We start from the raw sequence: 23631 nt of genomic DNA, 5'->3' as shown, positions 1-23631 counted from the left end.
TTAAGAAATAGATTCTTGACACCTTCTAAATAAAATTCTCTTTAAAACTAGTCAATAATAAAAAATAATTTTCACGATCATGATGACTTTGACCTATATAATAAGAGGTAGAGTTTTGACCGATACAGCATTCTAGAGAGCAGCATTCCCTAATGTAATGTTCAAACGAATAGACCACTAACATTGTATTAAACAGTAAAAAAATACTATATATGGTCAAGAGACATAGATGTGGAGCAAAACGTTAGAAAGCTTATTTTTCCACAGGTTAAGGGTTGAAACTTTGCTGCTTAAGATTAAGATGATATATGGAACATAGGTATTAAATGTGAAAAATATAGTCATCGAATAATAATGCTTGATTGTCACTTTGCTGCATTTATTGAAATAATTGTAGCGTAATACAATAATGTTATATAAATATGTTCTCAATAGATATTGTGTAAAGCTTATACATGTACTTATTGTATTGTACTTAATATATTCTAAGCGATAATATTTTATCGTACAAAATGTATAATGCATAAGCTTAAATTCTATATATACTGTAGTAGGGCTTAAATAACTCTAACACATGAAATATCACACTGCAATCGTTAAGTGTAGACCAAAATGCAGCAAATGGCCATCATTGATGTGTTTGATGCAAGAGTACATTACCTGTGAACAGAATAAGTACACGATTAATATTTCAACCGTTGCAGTGTTTGAAAAAGAAATAGTGGATGAAATATTTGGAATACTTTTTTCTCAACTATAGACTATTATTTGAAAAAAAAAATAATTGTAATAATATTCCGTAATATTTAATAGATCCTTTTGCAGGTTGTGGTCTGACAAAGTTACTAAATTTGGATATACATATATCTAATTACTTTAACTGCCCATTTTTTTGTAAATAGGTTATGAATCCAAGGGTAAACTATTATTTATTAAATGTGCATCATTGTACTTTGAGAATAAATTCTGAAATGTGTACATAATATAAAATATTGTATAATAATATTATAAACAAATATTTTAACCTTTGGATTTGTAATATATTTTTAAAATATATACAATCTCTTATGTATAGGTTACATGTATCAAATTTATTCTCAAAACTCAATAATTTGCATGTAATGACCTATATGATATATTTCTCAGATTCATAACATATTTTAAAATTAAAATGCCAATAAGTCATTGATAAAAATCGCTTTATTATGCAATCGTCTGCATAATGATCCTTCACGGTACGTCGTGCTACTACAATATCTCATCTACATAATGTTTCAGCTACGCGTCACTAGAAGTTTGTGCGAAGCGGAAAAAGATGCATTGTACGTTCTATATTTTCCTTATACGGAGTGAATTATTTAATGACTTCGATTGTATATAGTGTTTTGGTGCGTGCATATTTAAATATACAGATTCGATACGATAAAATTGGAAAATACAAACCAAATATCAAATTTTAAATTCAAATTTTTCCAGTGCAATGTATACCCTTGATAGATGACTTTGTCCTTGTAATTGTATGGCATTGATTGTATGTTTATAAATTATAGGATAAATGAAATATTAAGTAACCGTAATATAAAACTAAATATAAATAGAATAGGTGAATAGATTCTTCGATTAAAACGTGACGTACCTTAAATCGCGGAGATGTTTGAGATAATACGCATAAGTTCGTACTATGCTCAAATGTGATTAGATACGTTCTCTAGAGGTTTCGGAACAACCGAATCTTATTAGTCAAGTGTCAAATAGGATTACATGCGAAATGCTTACTGACCGTTCTCTTGCAGATGAAAAATCGTATCCGGTGACGTTAAACAAGAATTCAAATCAATCGTCGAGTTTTATCCGTCTTTCCCACTGCCTTGTCGACGGTTTCCGATACTGTTGCGCAACGAGAAGCATTTAAAAAGCACAGCGTTTTTATCGTTACTTTCAAGACCAGAAGTAACAATCTAATTCTAAAAGTAATATTTGACTTATTTGTACGAGGAATAGAATTTCTAAAATAACACGCAACGTTACACGATACAGTATTCCTCTAAAATATACATATTACGTTAAAACATATGGGTTACGCAGTACAAATATTTTTCATTGGGGAGAAATTATGAATTTATTTGTACAAAAAAAAGAGTTGTTCAATGGAACGAAATATAGTAGTAGTCGTCACAGTTCGACAGCGTGATGCAGCGAATTCGATTAAAGTGTATTCCACAATATAGAGCGTACTCGTAACATGAAATATAAAACTCTTATCATCATCAACTATTATATATCGTTAACTTTTGAACATGGTCAACATATAAATATACAGTCATCACGTTAAGTTAAATGTATAATCCATACAGTACATATACAGCGAATCTATACATGGTATAAGTAAAAGATTCCTACACATCAGATGTCTGTTCTCTGTTCGTTTTCTTTTGCTGTTGTTGTTCTTGACGCTTTCGATGCATACATAAATGCATACACACGTATATGCAATGTATATATATCTCGGAATATATCTCGCTAATACAATTATACAAAACGCTACGGCGAAATCCGTGTTCGCGCGTGCTTCCATATGTTCCTTTTTTTGTGTTTTGTTTACATTTTTTCCCTTATAGAAATATACATTTACCAATGGGGCGGTACGCAGGGATGCTACCCGATTAGAAAAAGAGAACCGAGGTACAAGAATGAACGAAAAAAAAAAAAAAAAAAATGTATATATATATATAATATATATGTATATCATATACACATCGAAAAAGTTTCATTTACACGAATTACAAAGAATAGAGTATTGGTTCAACGGGCAATGTTTCCCTTTATCGCGACACTTAGATTACTTACGTAGCATTTTGGCACTTACAGCGAAGAATTCTGGTAGACTTTAGAAGAATTTACATAGAGGGATGACACCATTGTGTGTTGTTTTTTAAAGATCAACGAATCTTTAGGCCATCACCAGCGTGTATGTATTTGCGTGTGAATGTGTGTACGCGCGCGCGCGCGCACGCGCGTATGTTCGTTTCTCGGGTTCGTTTGACAGCCGATCGCAACGAAAATGTACGGAATCTTTAGGAACATACAGAGAAACATCCGGGTATCTTTCTCCGTCTGTTGGTCAGTCTCCAGCCGCCTCGTGGGGCTCTCTCTCTCCTTTCTTTTTCTCTTAAGATCGCCTCGACGAGAGGAAGATCAAACGATCCTCGTCGAGTCCAGCTCGCTCGCCACTCTCTTTCTCTTTTCGACTCGCAAAGGTGTCTTTTCAGTCTTATCTGGTGGTGGTGTACGGCCATACTGGTCACGTCATTTGCGCGGCGTTGAAACCTCGTTTCCTCGGTGTCGTGAAGTGCTGTGGACTGGTGATCTGATACTGTTGCACATACGGACTGTTCCTGAGGACGTTGCCGCCGGGGGAGCCGGCCGAGTATTGCGCCGGTACTGCGATGATACCGGTCTGTTGCAAATATTGTTCGCGATAGAGCGTCTGTTGCGGCACGTACTCCCCGTTTACGGGATTTTGACCGACGTAGTGCACCTTCACGGTCTTCGCGGGTTGATTGGCGTTGCACTCCTTGTAACTGTCCTGGTAGCGTTGTCCGGTGGGGGAGGAGCCGGGCGGCGTGACGTTTTTCAGGCTCTGCGTGGGACTCTGAGTGATCGACTCCAACACGTGTCTGGGCATGCTGGGCGAGGGGCAGTGGTGGGTTTCCTGAAGACCGTCGACGCGGTTCGCATTTCTCACGTAGATCGGGGCGCTCTCTGGTCTACCGCCGACGATGTTTCTCATCCCTTCTCTGTCCTTTGCGCTCAGACTCTGTCGCGGTGTGTTCGAGACGGAGATACGGTTCCTCGCGGATGTGGGAGACGCGTTGTTTAACTCGGTGACGCTGGACCAGGTCACGCTGGCCAATTCCCATTGACGAAGAAGGCTGGAGACTCGCTCGGCTCTGGCCGTTGTGTCGAGACTCTCGTCGTAGTCCGGACCCTGCAACAACGTTCGGTTATAGCGATCTTAGTTTGTGCACATCGAACACGATCGAACGAAACGATATTAATCCCGGGTCTCTCGGATCGGTCTACGTTCGAGGGAGGAACGAAGCTTTACCCCGTGCCTATAGAGACGAGAATCGAACGAGTACGGTGGGGGGAGTCGGTCGCTCGGTGACCTTGAGCGGCCAAAGTTTTTCGCCTGGATTTCCATCGCGTAGATTTCACGCGAGGTACATCGAACTCTCTTAACGTTTCTCGTAACGATTATCGAATTAATCGCGCGTATAAAAGCACGAGCGAACGATCGCACGAGAACGGTCAAGTACGACCGGATACGCGAAGAAAAAGCAACAAGGATCGTGCGTCTTCGGAACCGACGCAAGGCTAATGGACGACGTTCAACCGATGAAATCTACCGACAGGGAATTCACAACCCACAGTCGATAAAAGTTCCAGCCGACCGACCGCGCCGTGCGAATTAATATTGTTATTGCGACGAGGCTACCGCAAGGTCGGCGAAGCCTTAAGCGGACATCTATTTTACATGGCCTGATTTCATCGCATTTTGCCGATGCGGCGGAACACATGCCGCGCGACTCGAGGCTGATCCCGATCTCTCCATAACCGGGAGGAAAGCCTCCGGTGGTCCGAGAGACAACGAATCGCGATGGAGCACGTTTTCCGCGCCCCGAAAAGCGTGGACACGAACTCAAACGGGGCAATAGGTTCGAAATATAACCGAAGAATGGTAATCGTTTGTGAAACGTTCTCAGGCGCGTACTGGCGTGCAACGAAGAAACACCTTGGGCATCTTTGAAGGAGCAACTTACATTCTCGATCTTCTCGTCGAGCATCTTGAAGAAGTCGAGCTGACTGGTGGATATCTCTCTGGAAAAAATCGAAAAAGAAACCAGACGTGATCAGTTTGTTCCGCGCGATCGTCGATGTTACGCGCTCTTCTTACAGGTTAAAGCGTCGGGGTAATATTAACGATCCGCGAGCGTTGTTCATCGCTCGTCGATAGCGAGAATGGTAGGGAATCGCCGACGGTACCGGCCTTCGACGACGATACGCATTGCAAAAAAAAGAAAAAAAACGTTCAATGGAGGTAATTCGAAGCGCGTTGTTTCCACGGAGTTATTTTAAAACGGCACTATTATTTATTTGGCAAGTTTACTGGCAGAACGGCGGCATCGTGGATGCGAATAACGTATTGCGCAATACGCGAATCGAAACCGACGACCGCAAGATATTATAATTCGAAGAAATGCAAACAGAAGCAACAAAGTCGACGATATCACTTTTGCCAAGAAAAAATGTAACCGAACGAGAGGAGGGGTGTGCGCGTGCGTGGTTTCCTCTTTCTTTATCCACGGGGTGGACCGTTTAACCGGGAACAGTTAAACGTATCGTTGTCGCTCACGGACGTACGAAAAAAACAAAAAAAAAAAATAAAGAAAAGAAGTAGCGTTCAAAGTCTCGAACTGTTCAACGGGAGAACAACGTTATCGATATTTCTTTTTACCACTCTCGGACTTTCCTCGTTTAAATGGCCCACCGTGTATGGTTGCAGCAGCAGCAGCAGCTTAGGATTTAGCGGGGCGATCTCTGGGTAATTGGTGGCATCCTTTCCTCGGACGTGGAATCGTATCGGGAGAATCGATTGTCGGTTGAAACTTACGCTTGTTGCAACAGAGGCCCGCTTCCAGGCGCGCTCGGCTTCTTCTTGGCCTGGCCCTTCCCGTCACCGGTACCATTTTGTTCCTCGTTTCTGTTCACCTCGACTCCGTTGTTGTTCGTTTTGTTGTTCTTGGCGCTACCGTTTCCATTTCTCTGTTCGACGGACGCAGAACCTGGAACCGTGCAAAACCGGGGAACTCGTTAAACAAACTGACCTCGATACGTCCGCGCGTTAACATCGGAGACATCAACGTTTTCTAGACGAGTCGTGATTATCGTCACCGCGTACGAGTCTCTCGTTCGACGCGGGTTGATGTCATCGACGCGTACAGGACGCGGTAGCGGGAGGAAGAAGAAGAAGAAGAAGAAGAAGAAGAAGAGGAACGAGTATGGTAGAAAAAGAAACAATGGATCGAGATCACGACGCGACACGATCGGAGCAAGACGGTGGTCCTTGGTTAACCCGAGAGGGCGAAACGATTGTTCCGTCGCGCAAGTTCAAGGGGGCTTCCTTCTCGCTCGTGTTATTTTTTTTTTTCTTTTTCTTTTAATTATTCTCGGGAGCGGAGCGGGTGCAGAGGGCCGAGTAAACGCGGAGACGACGTCGTTGAGCCGCGACGAACGAGGTTTCGCGAAAAGGTCGCGAACTCGAGCGCATTATCCCGGCGTAATGGACGCCGGGCGAGAGGGACGTTCGCGGGGCGGTGACTATTACTCGCAGCGCGCGAACGGGGAAAAAGAAACGCATAATAAAATTGCCGGCGGGTGCAAGGTTCAAGATTGCGCTCGTAAACACGCTTAATCTTATCGCGAGCCGCTTGACACTTTTAAGGGCCGTCACACTCGGGCCCGAGTCCAAGCGGGATATATATTCGATTAAAATAGACCGACTCCCGGCTATAAATGACCGGTTGAAGAGTGAGTTGCGCGCCACGACGACTGACTTTCGGCGACACACATACGTCCTGTATGGGCAGGGACGTACAAGGCGAATCGGTGCACCTAGAAATTCCGTTCGTTACTTTGTACGGTTTAAGAGGAGAAAGAAAGAAAGAACGCGACGTCATCTTTGAGGAGAACAACCGGTGGTCCCTCGTCAACCCTTTGCGCTCGAAGAAGCTTTTCTGCTATCAGAAACTAATACCTCGATGAAATCCTTCGAATCGTCTAATTAATTTAGAACGGAATATTTTCGTTTCAATATTTCGTATACATATGTTTACGATCTTACGAGAAAGTAGTGATCGAATTTTAATTAAAATTCCAAATCCACGATGGTTTTTCGAATCGGAGAAAGTACACCGAATCAAGTGGCTATCAGAAACTAACACCTCGATGAAATCCTTCGAATCGTCTAATTAATTTAGAACGGAATATTTTCGTTTCAATATTTCGTATACATATGTTTACAATCTTACAAGAAACTAGTGATCGAATTTTAGTTAAAATTCCAAATCCACGATGGTTTTTCGAATCGGAGAAAGTACACCGAATCAAGTGGCTATCAGAAACTAACACCTCGATGAAATCCTTCGAATCGTCTAATTAATTTAAAACGGAACATTTTCGTTTCAATATTTCGTATACATAGGTTTACAATCTTACAAGAAACTAGTGATCGAATTTTAGTTAAAATTCCAAATCCACGATGGTTTTTCGAATCGGAGAAAGTACACCGAATCAAGTGGCTATCTGAAACTAATACCTCGATGAAATCCTTCGAATCGTCTAATTAATTTAGAACGGAATATTTTCGTTTCAATATTTCGTATACATATGTTTACAATCTTACAAGAAACTAGTGATCGAATTTTAGTTAAAATTCCAAATCCACGATGGTTTTTCGAATCGGAGAAAGTACACCGAATCAAGTGGCTATCAGAAACTAACACCTCGATGAAATCCTTCGAATCGTCTAATTAATTTAAAACGGAACATTTTCGTTTCAATATTTCGTATACATAGGTTTACAATCTTATAAGAAACTAGTGATCGAATTTTAATTAAAATTCCAAATCCACGATTGTTTTCCAAATCAGAGAAAGCACACCGAATTAAGTGGAGGAGGATCGCTTCTCGAGTGGAAAGGGTTTTAACCCTTTGGACTCGAGAGTAGATCCTCGCTCGCCACCCAATTCACTTTACTATTTTCAATCCGGGAAAACTTCATTGTTTGAAATTCAAATTGGAATTGAAATATTACGTTCTTCTAAAGTGTAAACGCGCGTACGCGAAGTATATAAAAATATTCCATTTCGGATGAATATTACGACTCGTAGGATTTTCTCGAGCCGTTGGTTTCTGGTCACAAACAAGCCTCGAGAGCAAAGGGTTGAAATACACACGTTGTTTTCGATACGATAATTAACACCTAGACCTTCTCCCCGGTGACCCATGCTCCGCGAAGATTGCGTCCGGCAGCCGTGACGCGAGGTATATCGCCCGTTCCTCGATAAATAAATAAATAAATAAATAAATACACTTGTACGATAACGAGGCGTGCATCGATCCGCGAAAACTTGACCCGAAAGTCTCGCCGCGAAACTAAATAACATCGCGCGCGTGTAACGTAACGTTGTTACGTGCCGGCGTCGCGCGAGACAACAACGATGATAATAATAACAAACACGAGGAGATTAAAGTATCGCGCCGTTCGACCAACAATTCTCCTCTCTGTCTACCCGTTCTGGTGGGAGCACACCGATAGATACTTCGAGGGGATTTTCTTTCGATTTGTTGCGAAACGATCCTCGGTTAAGAGGATCGGTGCATCCAAGTATCGAGCGTGTCCTTTGTTTTCGGTGCGATGCTGTTTGCACCGGCTCGACGAACCGTACCCTAGATCGTCGATGGGTTTTCGTCGCGGGATCGATCGATCGTTCGTTCGCGCTTGGATGCACGGTCGTTCCGATTTCGGAGCAATTATTTGCTTCGGGACGACAGGTCCCGTGGTATAACACCCGCCTACGTGTGGTCCATTCATTGGCACGCGAGACGAGAGATCGAGGGGAGGAGAGAGGACGAGAGAGGGTGAGATAGGGTGTGTGAGTGTATGTGTGTGTGTGCGAGAGCGAGAGAGAGAGAGAGAGAGAGAGAGAGAGAGAGAGAGAGAGAGAGAGAGAGAGAGAGAAGAGTAAAAGGAGAATGAACTCGGATTACAATGAAACGCAAATAAACTCGAGACACACGCACGCAAAGAGGCCTACACGTCTTCGAGTACACGTGTGTAGGTCAGTAGGTGGATCCGAGCCTCGTACCGTAACCTCACGGTGCAATTACGCGGCGACGACGACGCCGACTCGTGGACGCCTGTTTCGCGATATCGCACCGCCCACGCGTTAACATTAGAACGCACCAATGGAACGACCGATTACTAAATACAGCCATGAACAAACAACGAAGCCTCTCGCGCGATTCTTCCACGATTCGGAACCGTCGAGTTACCGAAACGCTTCGAAAAATGAACTTTGAAAAGAATCTAGAGATATTCTTCACCTCGACACTGGAGAGACGATGTGACGATGTGTTTTGTTAGAAGAGGAACCGAGTGTACAGCCGTACACTGGCAGTGTACTGTGCAGTACTGTTAGAATAAATTCAACAATGACTTAGGTAGTGACACATGTCGGTGACGAACGGTCCTTGTTAGGTTTTGGGGACTGCGTTCGGTTTGACAATCCCGAAAAGGGTCGTTCGCTGCCCGGTCAACGGTTTGACCTTTATTTTCCCTTTTCAGTTTTCCACGGTCAGTCCGCAAGCAGAGTGTCGAGAAAACACACGGCACTGTTCGTCGTTCGCGGAAAATTCAATTTGCTATATTACGAGATCCCTGCGTATCGTATCGTTTCGCTTTTCAAAATGGAGAATATATAATTTAATATATAATCTATAGAGTGTATAAAATGTTTATACACTCTAAAAGTGTTTCATTTTTACCAAATAAAAAAAAACGAAATGACTTTCCGAACAACTCAATGATAAAGGAAATATTATAATCCGAACTTTTACAGCGGTACGATTTCGTTCGTCGAATCCACGAAGAAAGAATGCATCGTACATCGAGAGGACACGGTAAGTGAAATTTCATTCTTCGAATCTGAAAAGAAAGAATGCATCGTGCATCGAGAAGACACGGTAAGTGAAATTTCATTCTTCGAATCTGAGAAGAAAGAATGCACCGTACGTAGAAGTGTCACGATGTGAGTAAAAATTACGCGAAAATCAACGGTAGTTTCCGCTATTGAAACGATCACTGTTACTTCGACTCTATCGAAGAGAATCGGGGAAAAACGATACACTTCTCTCGCGAGAAGAGAGCCGTGTATGCAACTGGCTAATAGAACGAAGCTGAGATCGATCTGTCGTTCGCTCAGAGTCGGTACGAAGACCAGAGAAGTCTTTGGTTTTCAGTTTCAACGATCGAGAACGATTTTCGCGTCATTATTTCGAAGTTGAAACATTCTTTGGTATTTTACGACTGTTCCCAGTTCCGTAGGAAAAGAAAAGTTCCGTAGGTGCGTTAGGAAAAGTTCGATAAGAAATCGCGGTGTGTGAGGAAACGAGCCCCGATCGCGAATCCGAGCAGGGAATTTGATCGATAACCGAGCCACGTCGCTTCAATTTCGAAATTAATCCGTGCATCGATACCGCTCAATTTCGAACAACAAATAGCTATTGTAGGGAAAGCGGGGCGACAATGGGAACGCGTGCATCGGTCCACGCGCGCTGAGAGAATTTATTGGATAATGGGAGAAGAACGGGGGCTCAGCTGGTATCGTTTTCCCTACTGTCGCGGTTAAAACGAAACTCCGTGAAACCACGGGACCGTGGAATGCGCTCGGACGATCCGATCGGCCAACCCCGGAATAGGAAATCGACGAACGAACGAACGAACGAAACGGGAATGAAAAAAAACCATCTCTTGGGCAATTTGCGGTCGTATCGCCAATTACACGGCGGCGTCGCTTGTGAATTTTATTTCTCGTTCGACGCGAGACAACCGGGTCTCCCCGTTTTCGTCGTGACAAAACAACGAACAGACAACAATCGGACATTTTCTTTTTCATCGTACACGGTGTTTCGGTGATCGGTGCAAAAATAACGGACGAGCTTTGTCTCGATACCGGCGCCGAATGGAATTCGATTCGGAGCTCGCTCGTCACGATCGTCGTAACGGGCGGATGGAATTTTAATAAACCGGGAAAACATCTATCGGGGAATTCCTTCGAATATTGCCCGTGTAAACTTCCCTTTCGCTCGCAACGCGCAATTAAAAAAAAAAAAAAAGAAAAGAAGAAAAGAAGAAACGAATTCATCGAGAGAATTTTATCGCCGCGATGCGAGAACGTCGAGTGATTTCAACGACGACCTTGAAACCGTAAACGAGTATAAAAGCTCGAATCGACGACGAGGCTCGCCTTTGCACACAATGACTGATTAAAAAACAGAATTCGGCGGCAAGAGTTCCATCGGCGAACCTCCTCAGGGAATACGTTATTGGACGCGCGTGTACGTCGATCGGGCGTCGATTTGTTCCTCATCTGGTCGACGATAAGTCTTCGTTGTTTGATCGTCGTACCACGTAATCCTGTTAAAGCTTTAATATCATTACCTAACCTTGCCCGGTCTGTTTACTCTATACGCGGGCAGCGTTGACGGAACCCGTACAGAGGGTTCTAACACCGTTTACGTCCCGAGCGATCGTAAGCGTTTGCCTCTCGATACGAAAGCGTAAGTACCGTGTTTCGCAAACGCAAACATCGTACGGCCTTATCGAACGAATTCGCGACGAACTTGCCCGAGAATTCCGCTCCACGAATCGTGGCTGACCGATCGACGATCAATTTATCGCGATACCGTCGACTCGGAATTGTTTTCGTCGACGATGACTCAAACTCGCGTGGTAGCTAGCCACCAACGAGACAAAGCTGTACACGAAGCCAGGGTACGAAAGCTGGTGTCACTTGTACGAGGATAACTTCGAAGCGACGTGACTCGCGCGAGGATAACTTCGAAGCGACGTGTCTCGTGTCTCCGCGCACACGTCTCGACGAATCGGAGCTCGATAAATAACCCTCTCGATTTGTTTTATAAATCCAACGTGTTGTTGTTCCGAACGAATTAGGAGCGAAGAAGCATCGTCCAAGCAGGGTTTCGGATTTCCGGTTCAATGAATCATCGCTCGAGTGCAATTTATACAGAACGCCACGCACGTGTCGGTTTGTTCCCGGTCGATTTTATTCACGACACTCGTTACCGTGGAACGCGACCAGTCGATCGTCAGTTTCGTAAACGGCTGGAATTTCAATACGAATTTCAATACGGGATCCAATATTCTTTTCTTTCGCGAGATCGTTCGATCGATGGAACCGTTCCACGAGTATTTCGAAACGGGAGCGGCGAGCGACACCGCGAAACGTTTACTTTCGGTGAATATTTTCAATTTCGTTTTCCACGGTCTCGTTGAATTTTATTCCCAGCCGATCGAGACCTCGATAAATACCACACTGTGGAACGTATATCTCGATTTCGGAGGAACGGTGAGATTCGAATTCGTTTTCCCCCTGTCTTCTTAATTTCTTCACACCAATTTCTTAACTCGATTTCTTAACTTGGAATCTTGGCTTCGACGGTGAAATTCAACGAGAGAGAAGAGAGAAAAGCACAATTTACGCGGTAAGAGGCATCCAAAAAGTGTAAAAACGGCGTTCACTTTGGAAAGTTAAATAATTTTAATCGCGAGTACGTTCAGCCTCTTTCTACGGTTCTATCGGGCCGATATACGAACGACGAGACGAGACGCGCGTAGAATTCGCTCCCGACGATGCAACGAGAATATTTCGGTGGCGTTCGGTCGGCATAACGAAAAAATCAATCCGCCGGAATGGCTTTCATTCATCCGTCACGAATTCTCCGCGGGTTTCGAGCTGGCACGGCGCCGAAGGTCGGCGTACATCGACCGAGAACAAAATTCTGAAATTCCTTAAAACGCCTCCGCGCTCCCACCGCGAGCTGCTCGCCGAGCAGGGTTGGATCTCTCGAATAGATACGCGAGAAGTGAAAATAAATCGGTGACGTGCCGACGAATATCGTATAACGCACGCCGGAACGAAATTTCTCGAGTAGCTATTGCTCTCTTGTGTGTAATAACGCGTAATATTTTATACACCGAGCGAATAGGCGAACGGAAACGGGATTTCCACATCGAGAAACAACCTCGAGGTTTTCCTTACCTCGAAATCCATCTGGAATTAATCGTCTTCGTGGAAATTCCTCTCAACTTTGCGACAACCGTTCTAACTCTCTACCGAACGAAGTTTAACGGATTTATCTTCAAACAGTGAACGTTTACGTACTTTGAACGAAAGTAATTTTCTTACGAATCGTTCGTTGGATCGTCGTATCGATAAACGAAGTAACGAGCAAGTTTCAGATAAATAGGGAAAATAAATATCGTTGTTAACTTTTAACTGGTTTCGAAACCGCATTTTGTCACCGTGTTGGCAGAGTATCTGGAGAATTAGTACTAGGATCGATTTCACATTTGGCACGCACATTCGGCAAACGTTCCTTTATTGCCGCAACCTCGGAAATATTGGCCGATGCGACTATTATAGTTACATTAACGAAAAAAAAAGAAGAAAGAAAGAGAATGTAAATTTCGCGAGCAGAAAATGGAAATTTACTTCGAGACGCAGCCGTTTCATCGATTTTCGATATTTTCTTTATGTTCAAGGTTCCAGTAATGGACTTTTATAATTTAATTTCTTTTCCTTTTGTATTTCCGACGACTACGATCGATCGAAATTGTGTCACCGCGATAAGACGGTGTTTCCGTGAAATGTCTTCTACCTAATACGAAATTATACATAAGGCGATCAAAAAATTCGTACAGTCACTCGAACCGTACACGAATATACCCGCAAAGTTCGATATTTCTACCTTTGTTTGTTCCCTCGGAAAGAATTCTTGAAGATTCGGTAATTTTTTACAATTACGGAACTCTACCATGTATGGGGGAATTGATCACAGTACGGTAAAAAGAAGACCTGCGACTCTTTCGATTCTCGATACGAATTTCACTGTACCGATAGAACGAAGATGAGTATCGACGAAACGAACGAACGTCGCTCATCTTCTTGCTGCACCGTTTCGATTGCATTGGAAAGCGTGCACAGCGTGCTGCACCGAACGCACGGTGCAGTGAAAGACGAGATCGGTACTCTCAGAATTTTTAACGATAAATCGCGTTTCTCGCGCGACGAGATAATCGTAGAATTCGTGAAAACCTGGCTAAAGTCAACACCGGTCCCTTGGATCTTTCATCTCTCGTTTCCATGCTCGCGTTCACCTTCGAAGACATTGAGAAACTTCCCACCGATCGTTTAAAGCTCGTCAACTTCCTATTTTGCTTGTCCTTTTCACCGAGCTACTTTGGAATATTGACAAGCAGCCAGTGACGTTCAATTATCGTAGAAATCGAGTTTTTTTTCTCCCCGCTTTGAAGCTGCTCGTAATAAATAGGTTCACGGTTAAAGGTAGCAGAGTGAAACGTTTCGTGGAATGTCTCTCGACGATGCAATATCTCTGAAAAATTTACTCGAGAGGATAATTCACCACTTCCTGTAACACTTTTCACGATAAACTTTTCACGCGCGAGTACGTATTAGGTAATTGTTCCCGTGTATTATATTTTCGATACGATTTCTAACTAATTATCGGGAGAAAATTTCACAATCGCTGGGTGAATGGGAGAGTAATTAAATAACCATATCCGCGCGAAAAGTACACAAACGTCGCGAGAACGTCACTTCGCAGAAAAACCATTCCCCGCGGACATGTACCAGCTGTAACACACATTCCCTCAAGGGTGCGCGAACGAAGGGGACGCAGAGAGACCGGAAGTCGTGGATCAAAGGCCTCGAGTGCGAGCAAACTTTGTAATAGGTTTTATAACTCACCGATTACCTTGCCGATACGAGGAACGAGGCTTATCGTCGTGGATTCCATTAACCATCGTCACCCGTGTTTCTCCGCGACGCGAGCGTTTCTCTGGGACGATAAATACGTCGAGAAGACGGTCAAAGTCCGCTCGAGAAATCTCATTGACGCGACAGCCAAGGGACGATAACAAGGATCGGTAACGAAGATGTCGAATCTCTTTAAAAAAAACGCTAGGCGACGAACGTTTGATTCTTTTCGGTAAAATTAAGTTCTACGATCGAACTGAAAATATTCCAAGTTCATAATTTGATTTTTTAGGGCAAAATTAAATTTCACGATCGAACTGAAAATATTCCTAGTTCGTAATTTGATTTTTTGGGGCAAAATAAAGTTCCACGATCGAACTGAAAATATTGCAAGTTCACGATTTGATTTTTGGGGGCAAAATTACCTTCCACTACCGAACGGAAAATATTCCAAGTTCGCAATTTGATTTTTGGGGGCAAAATTAAGTTCCACGATCGAACTGAAAATATTCCAAGATCGTAATTTGATTTTTTGGGCAAACTTAAGTTCCACGATCGAATCGAAAATATTCCAAGTTCGCGATTTGATATTTTGGGGAAAAATTAAGTTCCACGATCGAACTGAAAATATTCCAAGTTCGCGATTTGATATTTTGGGGAAAAATTAAGTTCCACGATCGAACTGAAAATATTCCAAGTTCGCGATTTGATATTTTGCGGAAAAATTAAGTTCCACGATCGAATTGAAAATATTCCAAGTTCGTAATTTGATTTTTTTTGGTAAAATTAAGTTTCACGATCGAACTAAAAATATTCCAAGTTCACGATTTGATTTTTGGGGGCAAAATTAAGTTCCACTATCGAACGGAAAGTATTCCAAGTTCGCGAGTTGTTTTTTTGGAGCAAAATTAAGTTCCACCATCAAACTGAAAATATTCCAAGTTCGCGAGTTGATTTTTTGGAGCAAAATTAAGTTCCACGATTGAACTGAAAATATTCCAAGTTCACAATTTGATTTTGGGGGGCAAAATGAAGTTCCACGATCAAACTGAAAATATTCCAAGTTCGCAATTTGATTTTGGGGGGCAAAATGAAGTTCCACGATCAAACTGAAAATATTCCAAGTTCTTAACTTGATTTTTGGGGGCAAAATTACGTTCCACGATCGAACTGAAAATACTCCAAGTTGGCGAATATTAGGTCTCGTGGAATCGCACCAAAGACGAAACGATTCCTCGAAAGTATAGGGTGCGAACGTTTAGCGGGCGTTTACACGTTCAAAGCACCATCGACCGTTCGCATATACGCGTGGTTCTTATAACCGTGTGGAAAAGATAACAAACCGCGGGAGTGTTTTTACCCAACGCCGGTTGACGGTGACAGCTGGCCAAGTCGGCCTCGCCGCAACCGAAAGGCTACCGTCGTGTAAGTATAAAGTTAACGTATGTTGACGCCGTAGCTCGGAAAACGTCGATAATAAACTCGCCGACTCAACGGACGTTCAAACTGACAACGATGAGTTCTGCACACCTGTGCAATTTCCATTCCAAGGATTTCGGAACGTTCGACTCATCAACGCGCCGATGCTGGTCGTTCCTCTTACGACGAATTAATATAGTTAAACCGCATTCCCGCGCGTGCAAACCGCTGCGTAGAACGCACACGAGGATCTCGAGACACTTTTTAACACGTTTCGATGTCGCGTGATGCGTCTCGCACCTGTTCCTACTAGAAACTACCGATCCAATCCAAACGTTTGCGTTTCGTCGATCCGTCTACCCTGATCAGCGATCGTACTTTAAAATTTTCCCATTTTTTCCCTCTGGAAAGCTCGTGGATCCTAAACGAATGGATATTTTCAAAATTGTTCTACTCCGATCATTGGAACAGGAGAAATCCACCACGCGAGTAAAAAATTCCATCGACACGGTACAAGTACGTTTGTAGTTTCCATACGCATTGAGAATTTTTCTACGATAATTACCGGAAATATTGTTCAAAATGTGCGCTCTTAACGACGCGTACGAAACGTCACGTACAGCCGGAAATAAATTCCGGTGCATCGGTAATATTTTCGCCTCTCGATAGTAGCGGTGTTCCCTCTTAAATTTTCCAACGATACCCGTACGCTCGTTTCGCCAAAATATTCCCGTAAGCGATGCTTCGAGCGGGTTCCGCGGCTCACGTGAGAACGTGGCATAGGTAACGCGAACCCGACACGCGAAGCCACGCGTACCTCGAATACACGTGACGCATACATCGTGTACACGACGACGATGAGTACGACACCGATCGTCGACACCAGAAGCAACGTTGTCTTCGTTCGTGATTCCTTTTATCATCGAATTACAGGGCAACCGCGGACCCGGACGCGAGGCATCCTTCTAACGAGCTCGACTCTTTGATCAGTTCGATTCGCCAAAGCCGGATGCAAAGTCGATCCTTTATTACGAGAATCGGGAAGCCGTAAATAGACCGAGGGCCCAGGTATCATTGTTCTCGTTTGTACGTTGCTCGAAATCCTCGGCTCGGCTTTAAATTATCCGGGCGTAATTATTGGGTCGACGTCGGGAGGGTAGTATTCCTCCAGATTTCTCGTCCACCGCGAACTGAAACGAGTTTATCTCAACCCCGGTAAGGGATTCCACGTAACCAACTTTTGCCCGGCTCGGGTCGTTACGTTCCTCGTAGCGGTCCCTGGCCGGGGAAAGTCCCTGGTGGTTCGATCCCGTTTGAATTTTTCCCTCAAATTGGCCCGACGGAACTTGCGCGCGTACACGACGTTAACCGGGGATAAAAGAGCGCGTCGTTCACCGTTAAATTAAACCGCTTTTAATGTCGACGGGGCGACGAAACGAGCAACGCCTAACTCGGGGTCCGTGAAGTTTGTACAATTTCGTACGGAAATAGTATCTGACGTTCGTACTCACGCCGCTATTGAAATTACATACAAGTTAACGGGTAAACTGTCGACGCGTGTAACTTCGCGTCACGGTCCGAGCATACGGCTTACATAGCCACACGACTGATCAAATATACCCGCATAAGGTCGCGCCCGCGCTCATAAATGATGCATAGGTAGCGATCGGGTCGAATCGAGGCGCACGGCTAGCGGATTCTCGATAAATTCCGAAACATCGATGATAAATTAAAAGATGTAACGCATTAACTTTCTAGGGTTGTATGTCTACTATCAGCCACCACAGCAAGGAATCGTATCAATCTTATACTTTGTTCAATTATGTGTTAGTTTCTGTTGGAATACAACGACTTGCAGCCCGTGAGAAGTCAAGACACGGGGGAGGGGGTCGTTACCGATTTGGATATTTTTCGGTTGGTCCCTGCATGACTCTATTATCTTCTACTATTTAAATAAAGTTTCTATTTACTTTTCTCTTAGTTTCAACAATTCCATTATTCCACAAGATGTAACGTATTAACCCTTTACGGTAGTGTGTCCGCTCTCGGCCATCGCAGCAAGGAATCGTATCAATCTTATACTTTGTTCAACTATGTATTACTTTACACTTTCTCCGAACGAACCTGAACGTCTGAAGAATCTTGGGGAAGAAACCCAAAAGAAAAATAGCCAAACCCTTCCGCGCCAATATCGAGACAGTCCTTAAAACTGCCATCGACATCTACCACTCTTAGGATCATTGTTGCATTCATTCCAACACACATTGTTGTACGAACGTATATCTAAAGTTCACAAAAGAATGAATAAATCTTGTTTTACCCTTAATAATCTTAAACGTTACGTATCGTTGCTTTTTCAAGGGAAATTAATTAGTACGACACTCGTGTCCAAATATTAATACGACCGCGAAGGGTTAAAGTAGCCTCCTTGCGATTTTCACCAATCCGTATTTTCACAATTATGGGAACGATAGGTGGATAGGTTCGTCCCTTGTCAATCGAGAACTCGAAGCTGAGGACACGGTGCACTGTGTATCGCGTGGATACGTTTGTGTCACTTGTCAATCGAGAACTCGAAGCTGAGAAGGACACGGTGCTCTGTGTATCGCGTGGATACGTTTGTGTCTTTTTATAATCGAGAACTCGAAGCTGAGAAGGACACGGTGCACGGTGTATCGCGTGGATACGTTTGTGTCTTTTTATAATCGAGAACTCGAAGCTGAGAAGGACACGGTGCTCTGTGTATCGCGTGGATACGTTTATGTCACTTGTCAATCGAGAACTCGAAGCTGAGAAGGACACGGTGCTCTGTGTATCGCGTGGATACGTTTGTGTCTTTTTATAATCGAGAACTCGAAGCTGAGAAGGACACGGTGCACGGTGTATCGCGTGGATACGTTTGTGTCTTTTTATAATCGAGAACTCGAAGCTGAGAAGGACACGGTGCTCTGTGTATCGCGTGGATACGTTTATGTCACTTGCCAATCGAGAACTCGAAGTTGAGAAGGACACGGTGCTCTGTGTATCGCGTGGATACGTTTGTGTCTTTTTATAATCGAGAACTCGAAGCTGAGAAAGACACGGTGCACGGTGTATCGTGTGGATACGTTTGTGTCTTTTTATAATCGAGAACTCGAAGCTGAGAAGGACACGGTGTACGGTGTATCGCGTGGATACGTTTGTGTCGTTTGCCAATCGAGAACTCGAAGCTGAGAAGGACACGGTGCTCTGTGTATCGTGTGGATACGTTTGTGTCGTTTGCCAATCGAGAACTCGAAGCTGAGAAGGACACGGTGCACGGTGTATCGTGTGGATACGTTTGTGTCTTTTTATAATCGAGAACTCGAAGCTGAGAAGGACACAGTGTGCGGTGTATCGCGTGGATAAGTTTGTGTCTTTTTATAATAAAGAACTCGAAGCTGAGAAGGACACGGTGTGGTGTATCGCGTGGATACGTTTGTGTCAGTTGCCAATCGAGAACTCGAAGCTGAGAAGGACACGGTGTATCGCGTGCGGAAGCTCGAGTCCCGCGAGAATGTTTAAACGGTGCCCCGAGCGGCTCGTAAATTCCGGTTAATTAAATCGGCCGTGATCGAAAGTCGAACGGACTCGTACCTCCGCTTTAATCCTCGGGCGCGGGTTCGACGAACGATTCCTCCCCGACGTGGCTCGATTGAAAATCGTTCCGCCCGAAACTTTCCTACGATTCGAGCGACAACGAGATACCCCAGCCCAAGTACGTATACCGAAACGATTCGTCGTCGAGTAGGTGCCGGTATATACCGGGAACTTTCCAATTGGTTTTCCCCGAACGGGCGTAGGAGCGCCTTAATTTTTCTCCGGGTACATCCCCGAGCTCGTTTCGCAAAACTTATCGACGGCTCGTTTGTTCCGCTTCGGGTTCTCATTTCCTTTCGAGGAGCTCGGCGCACAGAGGATCACGAGAAACGTCGAGCCAGACATTGGCAATCGATTGGTAATTATTCGACGCGTCCGGTTCCATTACGTTCCTATCGTAACCGGCCTTCACCGCAAAACCGTTTAATTAAATCATTCGGACATAGGAAACGATCGCTCCCGGACAAGATTGTAAAGAAGAACGCGGAATTAACGATCCCCGTCTCGAGTACGATCGATTCCGACCGATCGGGTGTGAAATCTTCGTTTTTTTTTTTTTTCTTTTTTCTTTCCAACGAAGAAGAAACTATTATCTCGCATCGCGAGAAGGAACTCGTGAATCGTCGGCGAGTTTCGAAATTACGAAACGATCGATCCCAATAGGAGAGAAACGATTATCTGTTTATTTCGCGGCGTTGGTCCGACCGATTGAATTTAATCCGCGACGAACAGGACCGTAAATTTCAATTTCAATCGACGAATTCCCGCGGTAACGAATTAGACGGAACTTGTCGACAGCATCGGTAATCGCGATCGAATATTCCTCGTGCACGGCAATCGATCAAACGGATCGGTTGATCCCATCGAGAGTCGGATAAGCGCAACTTTTCGCGTAACGACCGATACCGGAGAAACAAAGCAACGATAACCGACGATAACGAAGAAAGACCTCGTGTTTTCTTCTCTTTTTTTCTTTCTTTCTTTCTGCGACGTTAAATCGATAAACAGGCTCCGCGAGACACTCGATTATTTCCAAAAAACCGGCAACATCGTGCCAAATTTCAGACTCGAAAACAGCGTAACTCGTGCACGCGTCGACGGAAAGGTTATCGCGACGAGATTGCATCCAATGGCAAAACTTTGCTCCGAAGCGCGCAACGAGTGCCTCGAGTTCCCTGCGTTTTTGCAAATCTCTCTACGATCTCGTCCACGTACCGTACGAGAGTATCGTTTCGAAAATTGGCGATCGTCTCGATAACGCTGCAGAGCCGTGCGACAAAGGAAACACTCACTGAAAATCTGAAACGTACTTCCGAACCGACTGTCCGAAATAAAACTAACAATGCGCACTTTTAACGAGGGTTCGAACCTCGATCGCGTTCAACGAAATATATCAATATATATATATTTTTTCCCTCGTTTCCCCGGTTACGTTTATTTCTCGATGGTCGATCGACGAACTTTGTTCGCGAAACGAGCTCGTACGTCGTTTTCCTGAATTTCTCGGGGCGTTACCCGCCCCTTTCCGGAAGCGGAACGAATTCTGTTGTCCGAGCCAAAATTAAACGCGAGAGAGGCGGCGGCGGCGGCGGCGGCGGCGGCAGCAGCATTGAAACGCGAGCAGCGGCCCGATTAACGGGGGTTAGGGAGCGAGGAGTCGGGGGGCAGAGAAAAGAGAAACAAACGACGTTTCTTTCCTTCGTTCGCTGGGAAACTATTAACAGGGTTAATAATACCAACGGCGATGAAAGGCGTCGCTTTGAGCGGGTCGCTGGTGCACGATAAACGTGTACGTAACGAAGGAGGAGGCGTAATTAACTGCGACGCAATTAGCTCGCCTTCGACGAGATGTGCACACACTGGTAATCAGTGGTACCGGCCCGTGTTGTCGACACGTCGGATCCCCTTTCACCGATTACACACCGCCGAATATCCGACGAAGACTCACTCGACTCGCGATGGAACGATACCGATTCCCTCGATCGTGAACCGCGCGATAAAACGAACGCGTTGTGTATCGCGTTCACGCGTTACGATTCACGATTTTACGATCTTTCACGAACAACCGTGGAAAGACCGAACGATGATTCCGAACGCGAACCATCGCGCACAGGTAACGAAAATCCGAGAAATAAAAAGGAATTGTTAGGTGCGATCGATCGAAATATTTCGTTTGGCGGTACTAATTCTTCTACGACGAGTGAACGACGAAGAATATCATTCTGGGGAATAATGGAATTGTTGAACGCGAGAGAAAAGTAAATAGAAGGTTTATTTAAATAGTAGGAGATAATAGAGTCACGCGGCGGGGCATCACGATGAACGACTGATAGTAACGGTCACGTCGGGACACCAACCGAAAAATATCCAAGTAACAACCCCCTTCCTCTGTGTCTTGACTTCTCGAGGGCTGCATCGGTCCAAGTCGTATTTCAACAATTTCTCTCGTTGTTCGATACGCGTGCGTTCGTACGGTTGAAAATATCGCACGTCTTCGTTGGAGAAACGGTAAGCGAGCAAGTAACGTAGGTTCGAGCGATTTCGAAAGACTTCTGTTATCAATTAAGTCCAATCTGTTCCGCGGCGTGACGCGAAAACAGCGGCGTGCAACGACGTGGGAGACATGCAAATCGCGTTGCACGAGGTGTACGCGAATCATCGCCACGCTGAGAATATTTGCACCGGGAAACTCGGATTGCGGAACCACTTCTCACGGAAATATGAAATCTTGCTTTGTTTTTTTGCTGCCTCGCGAGGGTCTACGCGTTCGGAAGGATGTTGATCCTCCATCGTCAAGGAGGAATTACGAATACCTCCGGGGCGAAAAAAAAAGAAGAAAGAAAGAAGAAGAAGAAGAAGAAGAAGAAAAGAGAAGAACTGAGGCCGGTGATGCGAATCGCGTAGCCTTGCAGACCCTGAGAACGAATCCGCGACCGGAAGTTGTCTCTCGTCCCTGAGGAACTTTGTCGAACGTTGAGGCTATTTTAAGACCGTGAACGTTGACTCGCGACCCTAAGATTCTTCGTCCATTACTCCCTCGTGAAACAAACCGCGAATATTTCAAATCTATACGAAGCGACACAGGCTGCGCTACGGGGAAACAAATTTTTACCCGTTCATACTGGGAACTTTTCTGGAAACTTGCTAGAAAGTTTTCATACCGGAAACTTCGAGGTGTTTCCGTTATCGTTGCGTTTAAATGCAACGAAAATCTAACGAAGATATATACGCAAATATTGGCCGGCGCACCGCTTGACGGTTTTAGAAGTGCGTCAGACGAACGTCACCAATATCATGGAAGAACGAATCGATGACTCACGATCGTAAGTCTCTTCACATTCGACGCGAGTCTATCCTCGAGTTTATCGCGAGTTTCCCATTGCCACGTGTCTACCGAATTTTTTTTTCTTTTTTTTCAACACGAGACACGCTTTTCGGAGCGTTCCGTCGATCGAACGCTTCCTGCTCCAAATTCCGATCGAGTGTCGACCTTGATACATGGACGCGGAAGAAAGAATAATCGCGCGAGCGAGAAATGACGAAACCGTGACGAGATATTGCCGGAAGACGGTCGTTGTTCACGAGTGACTAACGTAACACAGAAATACGGACGGGAGAAACGAGCGGGCAAGCGTAAAATCCGAGCGAGACGCATTCACCTTGGATCCGCGGCCGAGGGATACGGAATCGCGAAGGCCGCAGGTAAAAATAAAAGAGGAAAGAGAACGATGCGCGTCGTTACGAATAATCTTGCGGAAGTTTCAATATTTACGCGCACCCATCGGTCCACGGTCTAACATTTACGCGTTTCTTATATTCAATGTCAACGTACTAATCGCCGCGACGTTATCGCGCAGGTTTTTTAAGATTACGCGGAGAATTTCGTGTTTACGTTTCTTTTCTTTTCTGTTCTTTCTTTCTGCGTACCAGATCGTCGAAGATCGATATCGTA

At 44.5% G+C, this 23631-nt stretch overlaps 1 protein-coding gene across 3 annotated transcripts in view; it reads right to left on the bottom strand.

The window, feature by feature from the left end:
* Positions 1–368: 368 nt before the first annotated feature.
* Tow (target of wingless) overlaps positions 369–23631 on the bottom strand; it is a 41677-nt gene continuing 18414 nt past the window's right edge. For 2 of the 3 annotated variants that reach the window (XM_076327891.1, XM_076327892.1), the window contains 3 exons: positions 5675–5846; positions 4824–4881; positions 2192–3988 (listed from right to left, as the gene is read on the bottom strand). In XM_076327891.1, coding sequence (XP_076184006.1) covers positions 3302–3988; positions 4824–4881; positions 5675–5846 — 917 coding nt within the window. In that variant the 3' untranslated portion in view covers positions 2192–3301. Of the gene's footprint in view, positions 661–2191; positions 3989–4823; positions 4882–5674; positions 5847–23631 lie in introns of those variants that run through there. The other variant, XR_012994374.1, reaches the window with a different exon arrangement.

The sequence above is a fragment of the Ptiloglossa arizonensis genome, chromosome 2, assembly GCF_051014685.1.
Source record: "Ptiloglossa arizonensis isolate GNS036 chromosome 2, iyPtiAriz1_principal, whole genome shotgun sequence".
Lineage (NCBI taxonomy): Eukaryota > Metazoa > Arthropoda > Insecta > Hymenoptera > Colletidae > Ptiloglossa > Ptiloglossa arizonensis.
This window is presented reverse-complemented; position numbering and strand designations above follow the sequence as displayed.